Source organism: Sphaeramia orbicularis, chromosome 2 (assembly GCF_902148855.1).
Source record: "Sphaeramia orbicularis chromosome 2, fSphaOr1.1, whole genome shotgun sequence".
In the NCBI taxonomy this organism is placed as follows: Eukaryota; Metazoa; Chordata; class Actinopteri; order Kurtiformes; family Apogonidae; genus Sphaeramia; species Sphaeramia orbicularis.
Genome location: NC_043958.1, coordinates 26,427,856 through 26,445,794, shown reverse-complemented (window position 1 = coordinate 26,445,794; position 17,939 = coordinate 26,427,856). Strand labels below are relative to the sequence as shown.

Below are 17,939 nucleotides of genomic sequence, written 5' to 3'. Positions count from 1 at the left end.
TTTATGTTTTTGCACTGTTTTGACATTTACTTCCACTCAGTTCCACAAAACTACTCCACAACATTATTTTTTTTTTTTTTTAATTTGTTCTAGCTAAATGTTTCATATTTAGTTTCTGTCTGTAGTCATGACCACCCTCTCTATCTGTGAATAATTTCATATAATCATATTCAGGGTGAGCAGGGCACCCAAGGTGTGACGGGGCCAAGGGGTCTACCCGGAGAAGGATTTCCTGGAGCTAAAGTGAGTGCTGGACCTTGTACGTGACTTCATACGCCTGCATTATCCTGCGTCATGTTCTGATTCACACCACCATGTTTGACAGGGTGACCGCGGCTCAGCCGGCGAGAGGGGGCTGAAGGGAATCAAAGGAGACATGGGAGACTCCGGATCCCCGGGGCTACCTGTGAGAGACGCTTTTACAAAATGTGTTGTTGTAATGAGCTGCTGCTTAATTAGAGAAAACTTCTTTTAATTATACATTTCACTCCTGCTGTTGTCAAACATAGTTCATCACATGAGAGTGACAGTACTTTGCATAAGTGTACATCAGGCTTATGTTATTTGGTTTGACAAATAGGATTGGTTTTGATAAGCTCCTGACCACCCTGTTAAAATTACTGCATCGTATATGTCAACCCTCAAGACACGCCCAGGGTGTCTTCACCCAGTGGTAACAGGGACTGACTCCAGCACTGCCACGATCCATTCAAGGATTAAACGGTTCAGAAAATTAATGAAATGAATGAATGACATTAGAATAGAATAGAATACAGGGTGGGGAAGCAAAATTTACAATATTTTGAGGCAGGGATTGAAAGACAGTGTATGACCAGTTAGTTTATTGAAAGTCATGAGAATTTATTTGCCACAAGAAAATGTACATAATAGAAAATGTTTTTATTCTATGTGTCCTCCTTTCTCAATAACTGCCTTCACACGCTTCCTGAAACTTGCGCAAGTGTTCCTCAAATATTCGGGTGACAACTTCTCCCATTCTTCTTTAATAGTATCTTCCAGACTTTCTCGTAATAGTTTTGCTCATAGTCATTCTCTTCTTTACATAATGAACAGTCTTTATGGACACTCCAACTATTTTTGAAATCTCCTTTGGTGTGACGAGTGCATTCAGCAAATCACACACTCTTTGACGTTTGCTTTCCTGATTACTCATATGGGCAAAAGTTTCTGAAAAGGTATGGATAATAGTGTTAGGTATGAATATGACATCAATATATGTTGGTTTCAAAACAATTGACGTAGTGCCTGCTGAGAAAAAACAACTAAATGTTCAGTGTAAATTTTGCTTCCCCACCCTGTAGAATAGAATAGAATAGAACAGAATAGAATAGAATAGATCTTTGTTGTCACTGTCACCAGAACAATGAAAATCCGCTTAGCCGCTCTGTTCTGTTTAGAAGTGAAAACACTTAAAAATATCACACAAAATACAGAAAAATGTAGGCATGTGCCAGAAGCTACATGATCAAATATTAAGTATACATCTGCTACCAAAGAACTACTAAAACTACTGAGATATACAAAAGCTCTTTACTACATATGTACAACAAATGAGGATATATACAGGGAAAATAGATTACCGGTATATACAAGGCAAGAGTATTACCACATTGCCTTGATTTACCCCAGCATATTGACATCCTTCCTCTAGAAACAGGAGGTTTTAGGAGGTCTCAAAATGTTCAGTCTTCTGTGCTGCAACCTATCCACTTGACCATAAAGCGGCTTTTGTAAATGGGCTCTGCGTTGCTGATGTAGCTGAATAACTAAGTGGTGTTGGGCCTCATACTTCCTTAAACATAGCAGTGAAGCGTCTGAATCGAGATGTAATGGGCTGAACTTACCTGGGACATTTGGATCACCTTAATCATCTCCACTTTATTCTGGAGGCCTCAAACCATCTGTATCTCACTCCACTTGGCAACCATGTGGCAATTATCCCATCACATTTGGACAGAAAAATGTAAAGAATCCTGATAATGGTGCAAAAATATGTGCCCCGAGCAGATTCTATAATGAGTTAAGACTACTTTAAGAAATTCTGACATGAACTACAGGACACAGGATAAGTATTATATCATAATAATTTAAATATATATTATTTCCGGGACATTATTGTGGAAATTAATCTGTTTAATATTATGGGTAATTAGCTGTTCTACCTGTAGCTATAAAGGGGAACAGCACTTCTATGGTCCCTATGGATCACATGCCGTCATTTCAGACACAGGACTTTTTAAAAAAATTAGATTAGATTAGATTAGATTAGAGTCGAGAGTCGATTGGATAGAACTTTGGTGATCCCTTAGGCAGAGCCCTTGGGGGACACAACACATAAAAATAAAAACAGTAGTGGCAAAAAAGCAGGCAATTGCACATTAGAAAGTATCTGATCTGTTTGCTCTGTTAAATTCAGACAGGGACTAAGTTGTTGAAAATAGCATTCTATTACTGTGTTTTTTAATGAAAGTGGTAGAAATGCTCATTATACTTTCGATTCTATGGCAGTTTTTCCAGAGTCTATTTGTAGACCATCCTTTTAACTGACTCATGGTTTTTATCAGAGGGAATACAATGTAATAAATGTGTCCTTCTTCTGTTTTATTCTTGCTAAAGGGTCGAGCAGGTGTCAAAGGTGAAGCAGGTCTCACTGTGAGTGTCATTTCATTTGTATTCTTTCTTTTACATAAATTACTGCTATTATTCATCTGCTCACCCTGTGATGTTGTATTTATTTTCAGAGGGAGGACATCATTCGGATGATCAAAGAGATCTGTGGTAAAGTATCTTGTGATCACTGTGATATTTATTTCATTTTTAGTATCGATTTAACTTCATATACTGTTATAAGAGAAGATTTGGTTTCTGAATTTTAGACGCTTGTCTTGTTTAATCTGTAAATCATCAGATCAGTTTCCAAAGATCAAACCTCGTCAAACTGACATTCAGGCATGAGCTCATGTATTGATGTGATCTGATTCCAGGATGTGGGATAAAATGTAAGGAGAGGCCTATGGAGCTGGTGTTCGTCATTGACAGCTCAGAGAGCGTGGGGCCAGAAAACTTTGAGATTATCAAGGACTTTGTAAACGCACTAGTGGATCGGGTCACGGTGGGCCGCAACGCCACCAGGATCGGCCTGGTGCTGTATAGTCTGGAGGTCAGGCTTGTGTTTAACCTGGCTCGCTACGTCACCAAACAGGACATTAAACAGGCCATCAGAAACATCCCGTACATGGGAGAAGGCACCTACACCGGCACGGCCATCCGCAAAGCCACGCAGGACGCCTTCTACAGCTCCCGTCTGGGGGTCAGTAAAGTGGCCATTGTGATTACAGACGGCCAGACGGACAAACGAGAACCAGTGAAGCTGGACATAGCTGTACGAGAAGCACACGCAGCCAATATTGAGATGTTTGCTCTGGGGATTGTGAACACTTCAGACCCGACGCAGGCCGAGTTCCAGCGAGAGCTCAATCTGATCGCCTCTGATCCAGACAGCGAGCACATGTTCCTCATCGATGACTTCAACACCCTGCCAGGTAAGAGCAACTTATCTCTGTAATACCACACACACACTGCCCGCCTTACTGTAGCGTTAGGAAATACTTCTGCTGGATATAAATGAGTATTATGGACTTGTAGCGTGTGCTATTTATACCTGCTAACAGTGGTGGCTCGTCAATAGAGGGCGCTAGAGGACCCCACCCCACATCAGAAAGACAATAAGAATCACATGAAATAATGTTACAAAAACATGAATATTTGAATTAACTATACATGATTCAGTCCATGACTACTGTGTATAACCAGAATTCAAGTGGAATTTAAGTGTTTTTGATCATTTACTGAGCAGGTTGAGTGATGTATTTCATGTTTGGGGCGCAGAGTTCTTCACCCGAGGCTCTCCCTTTATCATGGCCATTTCTCAATACGCGTTCTTGTCTGTTCTTCCGTTCTCGTGATCTCATGAAACGTCATTGGTCGGGGCCCAAGTATTGTTCCATTGAAAAGTTGACATAAACCAAGATTAGGTGGAATGCCCAGATGTTGTTCTTGTCTGCTAGCTTAAACCAAGGATGCACTGGTTGGTGATATGTGTAGACTTGGCTGAGAAATATCCAGAGATGCATTTTGTGCTACTCTCAAATGGAACGGCAGCTTATGTGAACACTTATTTCAGAAATGTTTTATTGAGTAGATGACTGCAGATGATGTGATACAATGTTGGAACAGTGCAAGAGGCAGAATAGCTAGAAATACATCTTTATTATCATGATATGGGATTCAGTGAAATTTAATCCAGTTTTGAAGAAGATACAAAATGTATAAAAAATATAAATGACATATAAATAGTACAAATGTATTGAAATCAATTTGAGTGACATTGTGGTGGATTAAGGGAAATATGTTACGGAGCCGATGGCAGAAATACAGCAGAGCCAGGAGGGAAAGTTCACAAGCACCAACCGTTCCAATTACGACTTGCGTTCTTAGGAAGTCTGTTCTCTAGGACCGCTCTTACCATGACTGTACTCAGCAAACTTGATATTAAGAAACATAATAGACTCTCCTTATAAATGGTGCAGTAGATGCCCCTCCAATATAACAAATAGGAGAGCCTCAGGGCATAAAAATTTGCCACCCACTAGAGTAAACGTCACATCTCGAAAAGAATCAAGACCTTCCTCAGAAACGCAATGTCACAGAAGATCATCTAATCCAGGGGTGAACACACTTTTTCGGTTTGTGAGCCAGTTTAAAAACGACCAAGAAAAAATGATGTATGTCAACTATATAATAATTTGTACATCAGCCAAAACCAAAGTACAGGGGTGTTAAACTCATTTTCTTTCAGGGGCCACATTCAGCACAGTTTGATCTCAAATGGGCCAGACCGGTAAAATAATATCATAGTAGTCCATAAATAGACAACTCCAAATTTTCTCTTTGTTATGGTGTTTAATAAATAAATAAATAAATAAATAAGTGTGTGTGTGTGTGTGTGTGTATATATATATATATATATATATATATATATATATATATATATATATATATATAATTATGAAAATATTTACATTTACAAACATTCCAAATAAAAAGATGTGAATTACTTATAAAAAAAATGGAAATTTATTAAGAAAAATATGTGCAATTTTAACAATATTATGCCTCACCTTATTTATACATGTACACAGATTGGCTTTATAAAGGCACCAAACATTTATTATAGGCATTTTGTTAAATTATCACTCAATTTTCTTTAGACGTTTCAGGTTGTTCATATTTGTTCAGATTACTCATAATTTATTGTTCAAGGATAGTTAATAAATGTTAATTTAAATACTTTCATAATTTAATGTTATTTTTTGCACTAAAACAAAGACAGAAATCTGGAGTTGTTATTATTTATGGACATAATGTAATGTAACTTTTTGCACACTAACCAAGAAGAAAATTTGGAGTTAGTTTTTATAAGTTATTATGATATTATTTTACTTCAGATCATATCGGTCTTTATGTGGAGACAACTAAAACAAGTTCAACATCCTTGACTGTTGATATCTTAAGTGTAAGTTTTACAATTTGCAAATTCATCCCACAGGCCGGATTAGACCCTTTGGAGGGCCAGTTTTGGCCCACGGGCCACGTGTTTGACGCCTGTGCCTCATTAGGTAATACTGCTAATTTAAATATCAGCACTTGCATAGCTCAGTAGGTGACTCCTGGCTAGAGCAGTGACAGCTTTCCATTTCATTTAGCCCATAGGCTATTTTGTGCTTTTTAAATTTAAATGAAAATTTTGAAATAGTGGTGCACTTACTTTGGCACATCCTAGTGGTGATATATGGTTATAGTGCATCCAAAAACTGATTTGCGCCCCACCAAAAATTTTCACCCACTGCCACTGCCAGCTATATAGAACCACAATACACACAGAGGAAATTTTTTTTTAAAAAGACCAAATTTATTCAAATATCAAATAATTGGTTGCTTGTTGATATGAAAAATGTTTTCAGGTATCAGCAGTGTCTCTCAAATTACATTCATATGCAACTAGAGTAAACTCAGCGGTGTGTTGTTTTTGTTTTTTAAACAAGTGGAATGTTTGGAAACTTGGTTTCACATTAAAGTGTCCAGGATGTATTTTTATTTTGACGCCTGCAGCACACTCCTGTAGGTGTTTAGCTTCAGGGCAAGGAGACTGTGATTTGGTTTAAACATGAAACTTTGCAGGATTTTCTGTAAAAAAACAAGCCCTGGAATGTCTCCCTAAACCTAATCATAATAAGTTTAATAGTGCTGTTATATTCATCTCTTGGCAGAATGAAATGTGTTGTCAGTTTAGATGCACATTTTTACCATGTTAACACTGCATTAATTAACAACATTAAATGATCAGACTCAGACTCTGGTTGTCTGTCATTCAAGCAATAGTACATGTTATAATGAAATATAGTTGCCCAGGTCTTGGTGTTTGTAGCATGAGATAAGATAAAAGGATAAAACATAAAATAAGATATATAAAAGCTAAATAGATTAGAATAGCAACGACCATAAAATATGCAACGAAATAAAAAATAATAAAATAGCTCCTAAATATGTCCAAAATTACACAGTATAAATCAACAGTACAGTGTAATAAAGTGAGAGAACTGACTTTAGCAGCATCATTATCTGTTGTTAAGGTGCATCAGTGGTGGATTTACTACCTACCAGTGCCCTCAGCACCGCATCCTCCTGTTTGAACTTATAAAATATTGAAAATAATACAACATTTCTTACCGGGATTCGAGTCCTAGTCTCTTGCAGTGTAGACCTTAGCATTACTTACTGAGCTATCTGTCAACATGTAGTCCGGAATGAAAATGTATGCACCCCAAGGCTCTCCTATTTCTTGTAATGGAAGGAGGTCTATGTAATGTATTATTATACAGTCAGATCTATATAACTGCATGGCCTGAATATTAAATATCTTTGAGTTCCTGTACAACACAGCCACTGATTGAGTAAATCACACAAAGTTGTCAAACATGGGCCTATACCTCACTGTATCCTGTTTCAATTTTTTTAAATTGTTTGGAAAGCAATGCCATAACTGAGACCAACCTTATTAAGCTAACTCTTTGCTCTGGTTCTGAAAGTGATCACATTAGCGAGATTAAATTTGATTCATTTTATTAGTGGATGATAATTTTTAAAAATGCAGTTTTTGGTGATTGGTTAACTTTGCTTTTGCTTCTGACCCTGACCCCACCATTCTCCTGCCCCCCCCCCAATAATTTCTGGATCCGCCACTGCGCATGGGGGGCAGTATATGGGGGGTTGCTGGTGCCCTGATAAGGGGGCTTAAACATGACAAATTTATGGGGCCCAGCATTCCCAGGGAGCCCATAGAGCAGTGGAGTGGGTCCAGCTACAATGTATACTAGGGCACAGAAGCTGGGGCAGGTTCCGTAAAGCCCCCCCCCACACACACACACACACTGCCGTGGCCCTTTAACTGAAAGTTTGTGAAGTGTCAGTAGGTATGGAAGAGCAAGGACAGCTGCACAATAGTGGGATACTTAGGAATTAGTAAAGTGTGTTAAGTTTCACTTTCAGGTTCATTAGTAGTATCATCCTGTCTTGCTCTGACAGATACCAGTGAAGTCCTTGTAGCAGAGGGCTCACAATGATTATGTTTCAGGGGGCCCAAAATTGCCAGCGGCGCCCCAGGGGGTAGAGTGGAGCACGTCAGCAATTATCACATATAATAAGAAGTATTATTATTTTATTTATGTAGCACAAAGTACATTACCTCAACTTATTCCTGCTTTAAAACATAAAACGTTAAAACAAGTGCAACAAAGACTAGCTAGACCAAACCATAGTATCAGTGGGAAAAAAAAAAACACAGGTGAACATAGGTTATGACAAAAGTAGCTGATTCAGAACCACAACAGTTATAATTTCCTGGCACATGAATATAACTTCAATGAGACAGGGCTGCAGAAATCAGTATGTGGTGGAGTAATCCTGATTTTCAGTCACACCTTTCCTCTCGGTGGTTTTCGCTTTAGCTCAGCTTTGACCTAATGTAAAGTCATCTCTTAATACAACTGTGTAATTTAATAGTTTGGCATTTCCAGCCTTTACAAGTAAAATCAGCACAGAGAAGCTGGAATTGAAGGAAAACACGCATTAGCAGTGGACCCAGGTTTAAAACCGGTGTACTTTATCTAACTGCTGTCAGCTCTCCTAGAAACCTCGCCGCTGGTGTTCAGAAAAACTTTAAAGAATGCACCATAATTACCATGCTGCTTGTGTGTGTGTGTGTGTGTGTGTGTGTGTGTGTGTGTGTGTGTGTGTGTGTGTGTGTGTGTGTTCTCCTATGTGTCTCGCTGTCTCAGCTCTGGAATCCAAGCTGGTCAGCCAGTTCTGTGAGGACGAGAATGGAGCTCTGATCTACAACAGGGTAACTAACGGCTACAACAGCCAAGGAAACAATGGTTACAACGGCTACGGCGCTAATGGCAACAGGAATGGCATCAATGGGAACTACGCCATCGGAGGCTATGGGTACAGGCCGATAACTGACACAAATAATGGCCGGCAGACTGGAATCAGCACTGGCACTGGCGTTCAGGGTCATGGAGGAGGTCTGGACATCACCCGGAAAGGCAGCAAAGGATCCAGCACAGGACACGTATGGATGGAGTCTGTTGTACTTCGTAGAAAACTGAGAAATATTTAGCCTATAAAGCTATGATAGATCACTGTGATGAACATATAATGAAGATTAGATTTGATGTATAGGGTGTCCACAAAGTCTCTGTACAGTTTAAAACATTTATCATAAAGATAAATGATGAGATATATTAATCAGATTTGTCTTATGTACTCAGTGATTATGAAAGTTTTTAATCACATTGTGGGATCATGTGCAATCCAATCATTGGTCCATTTTTTTTTTTTTTTTTTTTTAATATGTGGCACCATAACTGGATGACTTTCAACCAACCATCATTTTCCAGGTAGATGGTGTACCACCACATTGGGGACTGTATGTTGGTGGGTTCCTAAATCAGACATTTCCAGACCAGTGGATTGGAAGGGAAGGCCCAATTTCCTGGCCACCTCGTTCAATTTCTTTCTATGGGGTTATGTTAAAAATATCATTTATCGAACAAAGATACAGGACATCAACGACCTGAAGCCAAAGATCACTGATTTCATTGACACCATTGATGCGGCTATGATACAAGACAGCATGTCAAGAAATCCAGAACTGTCTGGATGTGGTTCATGCAACTAATGGTGCCCATATAGAAGTGTATTAAATGAAGATAAAAAAACTTCAATATCTACTTTTCATTTTATAATAATTTCCACAGATCTGTCTATTCATTTGGTTTTGTAAGGAATTTGTTAAATTGTAAATAGATTTTATGGACACCCTGTAAGATAATAGACATGTATGAAGTTAGGTAGCAAACCACTGACATGTGTAAATAACTTTTTTTTTCTTTCTTTATTAACCTGCTTTTATTTTTAGGTTTTGGCACTGTCTACCCTCTGTAAAAGTTAAGAAGAAAATTACTTGACAAGAACTTGACTGAATACAGAAAAAAAAGACAGTGTATTAGCTTACTGAATAGCCTACTCACATACATTTATCAGAATCGTTGTACTGAAATGTTCCTCAAGACAGTTTTTTAAAGATTTCTATGCTACACACATGCAGGAGGAGGTCACAGATTTGGAAACATTTGCTGGAATAAATTATTGGGTTGGATGTTTCTTCAAATCACGGACATGTGTACTCGCAACTTGGCCCTTTTTAGCATTTTGAGGGAATAGAATGAGGCCACAGTAATAAGTGAAAGTGCAACATTATTAGAATTTTAAAGGCCAAGCACTGACAGTCTGTATTTGGTTAGGTTTAGGGAAATATATAACATGCAGGATTTGATTTAACCCATAAAGACCTAAACAGCCATCAGTGATCAAAATCATCTGTTGATGTAAAATGTTTAATACCTGTTGATCTACTACTCCTATCAATCCATGTAAATTATTGATATAAAATGCAGTTTGTCATCTTTTCATAGTCATCAGATATGACCCATTTGGACATTCAGAAGCTCTGTAGTTACCGTAGAAACACCGCCATCTTCTACAACATTGATTCACCAGTAAAACCCATGGAGTTTGATCAATGACAGTGGACGGATACACTGGGTTTATGTTCAGTTAATTATATATTTGCTTAAAGAAGTCACTTTTTCTTCAGTTTTCTCTGTTTCTGACATAATAACCCTCAACTTTAGTCTAAGGTTTTATGAACATCACCATGATCAATAAATTAGACGTAAGAAAATACTTGATTTTCACTGAAAAAACACAAAATATCATAATATCATAATAAATGGTGATAAATGACTTAAGAAAAGTTAAATAGAGAGAAAAATGCATTTGGCAACTGCCATAAACATAGCAGTGGGTCTTTATGGATTAAAACAGAAAAAGATGTACTTTCCTATCCTCAACCAGCATGCTTTTATTGTCTTAATCTAATCAGAATTGGTGAATGTACTCTGCCTGAATAAGGGGAAATATTTTTGTCACAGTAACAGGGCTGTCATTTCCCTTTGTCACTCACTTTGTCACTCTCCTGCAACTGCACCCTGAAAATGGCAAGTTTGTCAAACACACATCTTTTCATTTTGTTCTGAAGGGATTTAGTTAGTTTAATGCCATTCATGTGTTCCCTCATGTGTACATGTTCCACAAAAACAACTTTGACTGAGGAAAAACAACTATAACAATGGTATTTTGCAAATGCATTGTTGCATCATCGTGATCCCAGCGCTGCCCATGTACCATCCAGTCAGCCCATATAATAGGATGTCAAGCCTACAGCACTGGAATAGATCTAACAACATGTGGAGGCATGTCTGGATATTCAAGACTAGTCTATACCTAAACCAGTGGTAGGATGAGAACTCCAGTCTCTGGTGGTAAAGTCCTGGATTTTATAAATCTATCACCTCCTCCTGCTTATTTAGATGAAACCAAAATTAACAAATCCTTCAGTGACAAGCTGTACATATTTGTGCATACTTCCATTAGCAGCATTTTATTTTGATTAGGGCCGGGGTGTCAGACTCATTTTATACAGCCCAATATCATCTCAAGTGGCCTGAACCAGTAAAATAGTGTAAAACAGTGAAAAAAGTCAAATTTAAGAAAAAATTACATTATGAAAAAGTTTACATCTACAAAGTTCCCTTAAAACTACAAATAAATAATTGTAATATTTGTTTAAAACCAATTTACATTTACAAACTACCCTTTCACAAAAAATTTGAATAACTTGAACAACCTGAAATTTCTTAAGAACAATAAGTGTAATTTTAACAATATTATGCCTCAGTTGATCATTTTCACATGTGCATTACAACGTAGAGATCACAGTGGATCTACAAATGCACAAAACCTTTAATGACAAGCAGGATCTTGGTAAATTACACTTACTTCTCTTAACCCCTTATAGCGCGCTCAAAAAAATTCTCTGAAATTCAAAATTTCAACTTTAGTGTGTTATTGGAGAACATAACAAGACTTTATTACTTTAGTGAAACTTTTCAAAATTTTTTATTATCATGTAGAAAATCAAGGTCAATGAAGTTACCATATTTGGTTTCTTACCATAAAAGAAAAATCCAAGATATATGTAAAAAAAAATACAAGAAAAACACATATAATATGAAAGGAACATGTATTTGAAAGCATTAGAACATCACTTTTAAAACATTAAAACAACATAAGTGCTGATCCAGACACCTGTCCACATTCACATTATCCCAGTGAACATCATTCCTTACATTAGTACCATTACTTCATGGTACCTAACAAAGCAGTTCCACTCACTGTTCAAGTGTAGGTGGACCTTGCAGACCCTGTAGACCACATTGGACCTGAGTTTGTTGACTCACTGTCCTCACTGTAACTGTTGCTGTCTTGTGATTTCTGCAGAAATTACCAAAAATAATAATTTGCTTGATAATAGGTTAAGACTTTTCAGGTTGTTCCTATTTGTTCAGTTTTATTCACATTTTTCATTTCAGTCAAGTCGGCCAGTAAAGTAATGACAAAATAACCTGTAAATGACTGAATGAATGTCATTTTTTCATGTCACAAATTCATCCCATTTGGCCCACAGACCATATGTGGGACGCCTGTGGACTGAAGTTCTATTATTAACACACTTGTTATTTTTCTCAGGGAGGAGGCCAGTTTACCTACACCGACACGAGCTTTGGAACCGAGCGTGGTGACACATTTAACCGAGCGGACGGGTTGGACAGAACCGTCACCCTACCAAAAGAAGGTTCCTCTTCATCCTCAACATCCTCGTCTTCCTCATCCTCCTCATCCACTACAAATATAACCACGTCAACCTCAGGCGGATCTGTCCCGTATGTGCCTCCTCCAAGGCCAGCTCTTCCCAAAGGTACAAAGTTTATTCTATTTTTAAAGTACGAGCAGAGACATGACATAATTACATACCTATTCACAAAGCACAACAGCTTCCTGCAACAATTTGGGAGTGATTACAGCGAAACCTGATCAGTAAAGGCAAAATAAAAAGTGAAGGACATTTTCAGAAATGATGCAGGCATCTCTGAGGAAACAAGGAAGACGTGCCTTCAGAATTCATTAAACTGAACCAGTCTTTTTTTTCTTTTTGGGGGATTTATTACATCTACTTGAGGATATATTTATTAATGATTGAATGATCAAAGTGTTTCAACCAAAAAAAAAAAAAAAATAGCACCTTTTGTTTTCAATGGAACTTATAATACTTTTTGGTAGAGCAGCACTGTGATAGGATATGAAACAAACTAGAGTAATGTCTTTGTCTTGTCAATTTATTATGTACATAACATATACCACATAGTAACACACTAAAACGCATTGACTTATTGTTTGTTCTTTGTGAACAGTTGTTCATCTCTGCTGAATGAATGCATTTTTTTTCTGGCTGAAAAATGCAACGCATTCTAAAAAAAAAAGGAAAAAATTGAATTAAAATGAAGTAAATAAAACAAAATTGTTGCAAATCTGTTTTAAAAAATGTAAGACTTAACTGACACTGAAAAGAAAAATCAAAACAGAATAACAATAACAAAGTAATATACAGAAATATTCAGGAAGATAGATGATGTCACATCACAATTATCAGTTAATACATATTCATCAGTGTATTTGATAATGTCCTGTGTGAGCTGCCTTCCATTCTGGTTTGCAAAGTTAATTTTGAACTGTTCGGACATTTTCTACCAAAGTATAAATTGGTTCAGAGCTAACAAAAACAAAGAAAAAAAAGTAGGTTCTCTCTTGTCATATTTGATGGGGTTGAAAGAATTGTTTATTTATATGCAAAAAAAATCATTAAATGGGTTATGATTTACAGTGTTTTGACCAAACAAGATGTACATGTACAGATACATTTTAAGCACTGATGTATACTTCAGCTGAATATTTGGAGAAAGAGGAGCAAGAGAGTGTCAAAGTGCCATGGGAGGATTTTTAAATGAAGGTAAAGTTTAAGTTGTACCAATATCTGTACATGTATGTATTTGTTTGGTCAAAATAAATCTTTGTACTATTCAATCTCAGAGCTACAAATGAACATGCATGTGTCTTTCAAAAGTGTTTCAAGAACTAATTTGGTGGAAAAGTCCTGTTTGTTGTGTCTTTGACTTTTGTGCCCATCACATCCTTCAATAAAACTTAGTAAGAAATAAATAGTTATGGTTGTAAAGTATAGTAGTTACAGTAATAAAATAATTAAATCCAACCAACAGGAGAAAATCATCTAAGGTTCAAAACCCTCTTAAGTCAAAACTGTCAAGCATCTCATTTCACCCTGTAGCCTATATTTATGGGAGGCCAAATATCTGAACAGGACAGGTGAAAAATAAAAATAAATAAATTAAAAGTAAATAACCTTTTCCATGTCTTTGCTCCTGCAGAGACTGTACCTTTAGACCCTCGATGCAGTCTGGTTCTGGACCAGGGCTCGTGTCGGGACTACAACATCCGCTGGTACTATGACAAACAGGCCAACGCCTGCGCCCAGTTCTGGTATGGCGGCTGCCACGGCAACAGGAACCGCTTCGACACTGAGGAGGAGTGCAAGAGGACGTGTGTTATAACCAGATCCACCGGTACGTGCTCCCATGACTCAAACCTCTAATATAAATGTCATTTACATCATTCACACCTCGCCTGTTAACCGGTGAATCTGTAATTTCTCCTTTGATTTTTTTTTGTTTCCTCAGATAAAAGTGGATCATAAATGAGAATGTTTCAGACTCTGACTCTCATGTGTTTCGACTTTACAGGAGGCTAAGTGAAGGCGTCTGCCGTACATCTGCTGTACATACTTCAAGGAGGGGCAGCTAATACCAGCCATTTTTTCAGGGTTATGTAAAGTTTTGTTTTTGCATAATTCTCAGGCATATACATGTACACTGATGTCAGGATTTTACATTCACATGGTGCCTTTGTAGCCCACCCTGCTGCAAACTCCTCCCTCCAGTAGCACTTACAACAGGTATGCTAATACATTTATGCTCCACTAATCACAGTGAATGACAAACCTCATTTTGATAGATACCTCCATTGTTTGTTTTTTTTTTTATTTTATTATTTTTTTTTATCAGCCTCCAATGCAAGACAAATCCTCCATCACTCCCACTGAGGAATACAAATGAGCACTTTCACAGTATGTTTCCAGTTCCCTGTGGATTCCCACACCTATGGGACATGATCATTATTTCATGCACAGACTGTGAATGCTGCAAAGATGATAAAAAAAAAATAAATAATCACTTTTAGCTCAACATGAGCTGTAATAGCTGTGGTAACTTGTCAGTGTCAAAATCATAAATCGGACGAATCAATCAACATATTGTAGCCGATCATTTACTCAAACACTGTAGGCGTTATCTGGTACATAATCCCAAAAGCCAACAGTAGAATAGAATGAAGCCTCTCAACATTTATGTTATTAAATATGTTGTGTTTTTTTGTTTTTTTTTTTCATTTAGGATGGTTGATGCTGTGTAATTTCATGGAATCATTTGTGCATTCGAATGTTTATTTTAATTTTTTTTAGATATTCAGACAGAAAATGTGATGGTTTTTGTTGTTTACATTGTTTCTCACCATAAAGTCTGCCTTCCTGTGCTCAAACTGTAGACATTAATGATGGACACACATCTACACACACACTGCCCTCTACTGGGTAACGCATGCGGATGTCACTGAGTCCGGGTTGGATTTTCATTACATAGAAAGCAACGTATTTCTGTTTGTGATCATCTGGTTTGTCATTATGTTACCCCAGCTGTACTCACTGTATAAGTTTATACTGTACTTTCTATTTCATGCTCCACTGATGTCAAACATTTTTAATAAATCTGATCTAAACTAATATGTGCAGATGCATCATATCATTGGTGAATATCCAGGGGAAAAAAATGAATACACAGGCTCATTTTGTTGGATTTCTTTTGCCGTTGGGGAAGTGGCACAGCTCTCCCCTTCTGCTTAAATTACATGTTAGACACTCCTCGACAAGTGGCGTAGTCTGATCTATCTTTAGTGCTGCCCATGGGAGAAATGTTATCTAACTCTACACACTCCTCACGCTTTATCAGGCCACTGAGATAAAACCCAACAACACTGGATCCTATCGATTCAGACGCTTCGACAGTAGCCTCCTTAATTGCCGGTTTTAACATTTTGCTGTTAAATGTGTGATTGGGAGCGTACTGACACAGAGGAACAATAAGTGGAGACCTTTTTTTTTTTAAAGCACTGGGATTACCTCATTGGCAAAGATGTGTTTTAAAATTTTTATCCACAGAGAAACAACCACCCCCCTCCCGTCTCCATCTCCGTACACTCTCAGAAAGTCCAAAAGCAGCTGATCTCGTCCTTTTAGGGGTAGAATGAACAGCAGGAGAAGGAGAACAATGCTGATTGGTGGGCAGTGTGGCTTTCACCTGTTTATGCAACAGCTGCTTCACCCAAACTTCACCGATCCATTTTTAGCACAATCGGTCATGAAACAAGAAGAGATGAGACGAGATCAAATATTTACTGCCTAAAGGAAGCAATTAAAATGTGGGAGAGTGGGACAACAGTTTAGGACTTCAGTTCATTTCTGTTTTATTTATATATCATAATTTTGTTAGCCTCATAGTATAATTGCCTAAGTCACACACTATATGGACAAAAGTATTGGGACATGTTGAATTCAGGTGTTTCTTTTCTAACGGGTCCGGGATACAAAACAATAATGACAAATGTCATAATATAGTTTCATATTGGGATGAAAATCATTGCATTGGTTAGTTTTGTTTAATTTGTTATCTTTGTTTCCAAAATGTCTCAGATGGTTTTTACTTCATTTCTCTCAACATTGATTTTTTTAAGTTTTTTTTTTTTAATTCATGACTTATTTTAGTGTTCTACCTCTAAATTTCCAAAATATTTTTGGTGTTTTGACTGTAAATCCTAATTTATTACCACAACTAACCATTTACTTTCTTCTCATCTCACTTAGGAAGAAAAATCTCCCATTACACTTTAAGGAAATATTGATGTTTATAAACTATATGGTCAAAAACACTGGGATGCATCAGGGCTACAGCTCTTAAGATATCCGCTTCATACATGATTTGAGATATAAACATCAATATTTATGACATGTATCCCAATATAAAACTATATTATGACATATGTCATTGTTGTTTTGCATCCCAGACCCCTGTTAGAAAAGAAACATCAGAATTCAACATGTCCCAGTACTTTTGTCCATATAGTGTATGACTTAGGCAATTATGCTATGAGGTTAATGATGTCACAAATTTTGAGAAGATTCTCCTCAAAAGGCTTCGCAATTTGTTCATTATATAAGACCCTCTGTCCTTGACCCCTCCTTCAAGGGAGGAAAAACACACAAAAAAGAAATCATACAAAGAGACATAGAGAAGGAATCCCTCTTCTAGGACAGACAAACAATGAATACAGCGGAATTAAAACTATTTTGTACAACAAGAATGTATAAATGTATTGCCTAGTACCATGAATAACAATTTCATTGAATCCCATATTATGAAAATAAAAATGTATTTCTAGCTATTTTGCCTCATGCTCATGTTCTAACATTATATCACATCATGTAGTGACGGTCATCGACTCAAGTAAACATTTCTGAATTAAATTATCTCAGAAGCCACCGTAGCATTCAAGAGTAGCACGAAGTCCATCTTGGGATATTTGGCGGCCAAGTCTACATGAGTCACCAACCAGTGCATCCTTGGTTTAAGCTAGCAGACAAAAACCATATCTGGGTATTCCCTGCATTCTTGGTTTGTGCGAACTTTCAATTTGAACAGTACTTGATGACGTTTCATGAGACTGCGAGAAGGGAAGAACAGACAGTGTGTGTGTATATACAGGGTGTCCCATAAGTCTCCATACATAGGAAAAATAAACGTTTCTTGACATAAACCATTTTTACCTCCGCCAAGGAGGTTATGTTTTTGCCAGGGTTTGTTTGTTTGTCTGTCCGTTAGTGTGCAACATAACTCAAAAAGTTATGGACAGATTTTGATGAAATTTTCAGGGTTTGATGGAAATGGGATAAGGAAGAAATGATTAAATTTTGGTGGTGATCGGGGTGGGGGGGCCAACGGGGGGGGCGCAGACCAGAAAATTTCATCAAAATCTGTCCATAACTTTTTGAGTTATATTGCACACTAACGGACAGACAAACAAACAAACAGACAGACAAACAAACCCTGGCAAAAACATAACCTCCTTGGCGTGGGGGGGCCCACGGGGGGGGC

The 17,939-nt window shown here is 37.4% G+C and overlaps 1 protein-coding gene across 1 annotated transcript in view; it reads left to right on the top strand.

The window, feature by feature from the left end:
• Positions 1-15,508, top strand: part of LOC115433045 (collagen alpha-1(XXVIII) chain-like) — a 74,791-nt gene extending 59,283 nt beyond the window's left edge. The window contains exons 28-36 of the mRNA XM_030154241.1: positions 175-243; positions 326-406; positions 2,638-2,673; positions 2,763-2,799; positions 3,006-3,563; positions 8,418-8,713; positions 12,295-12,523; positions 14,049-14,243; positions 14,421-15,508. Coding sequence (XP_030010101.1) covers positions 175-243; positions 326-406; positions 2,638-2,673; positions 2,763-2,799; positions 3,006-3,563; positions 8,418-8,713; positions 12,295-12,523; positions 14,049-14,243; positions 14,421-14,428 — 1,509 coding nt within the window. The 3' untranslated portion in view covers positions 14,429-15,508. The remainder of the gene's footprint in view (positions 1-174; positions 244-325; positions 407-2,637; positions 2,674-2,762; positions 2,800-3,005; positions 3,564-8,417; positions 8,714-12,294; positions 12,524-14,048; positions 14,244-14,420) is intronic.
• Positions 15,509-17,939: the final 2,431 nt, after the last annotated feature.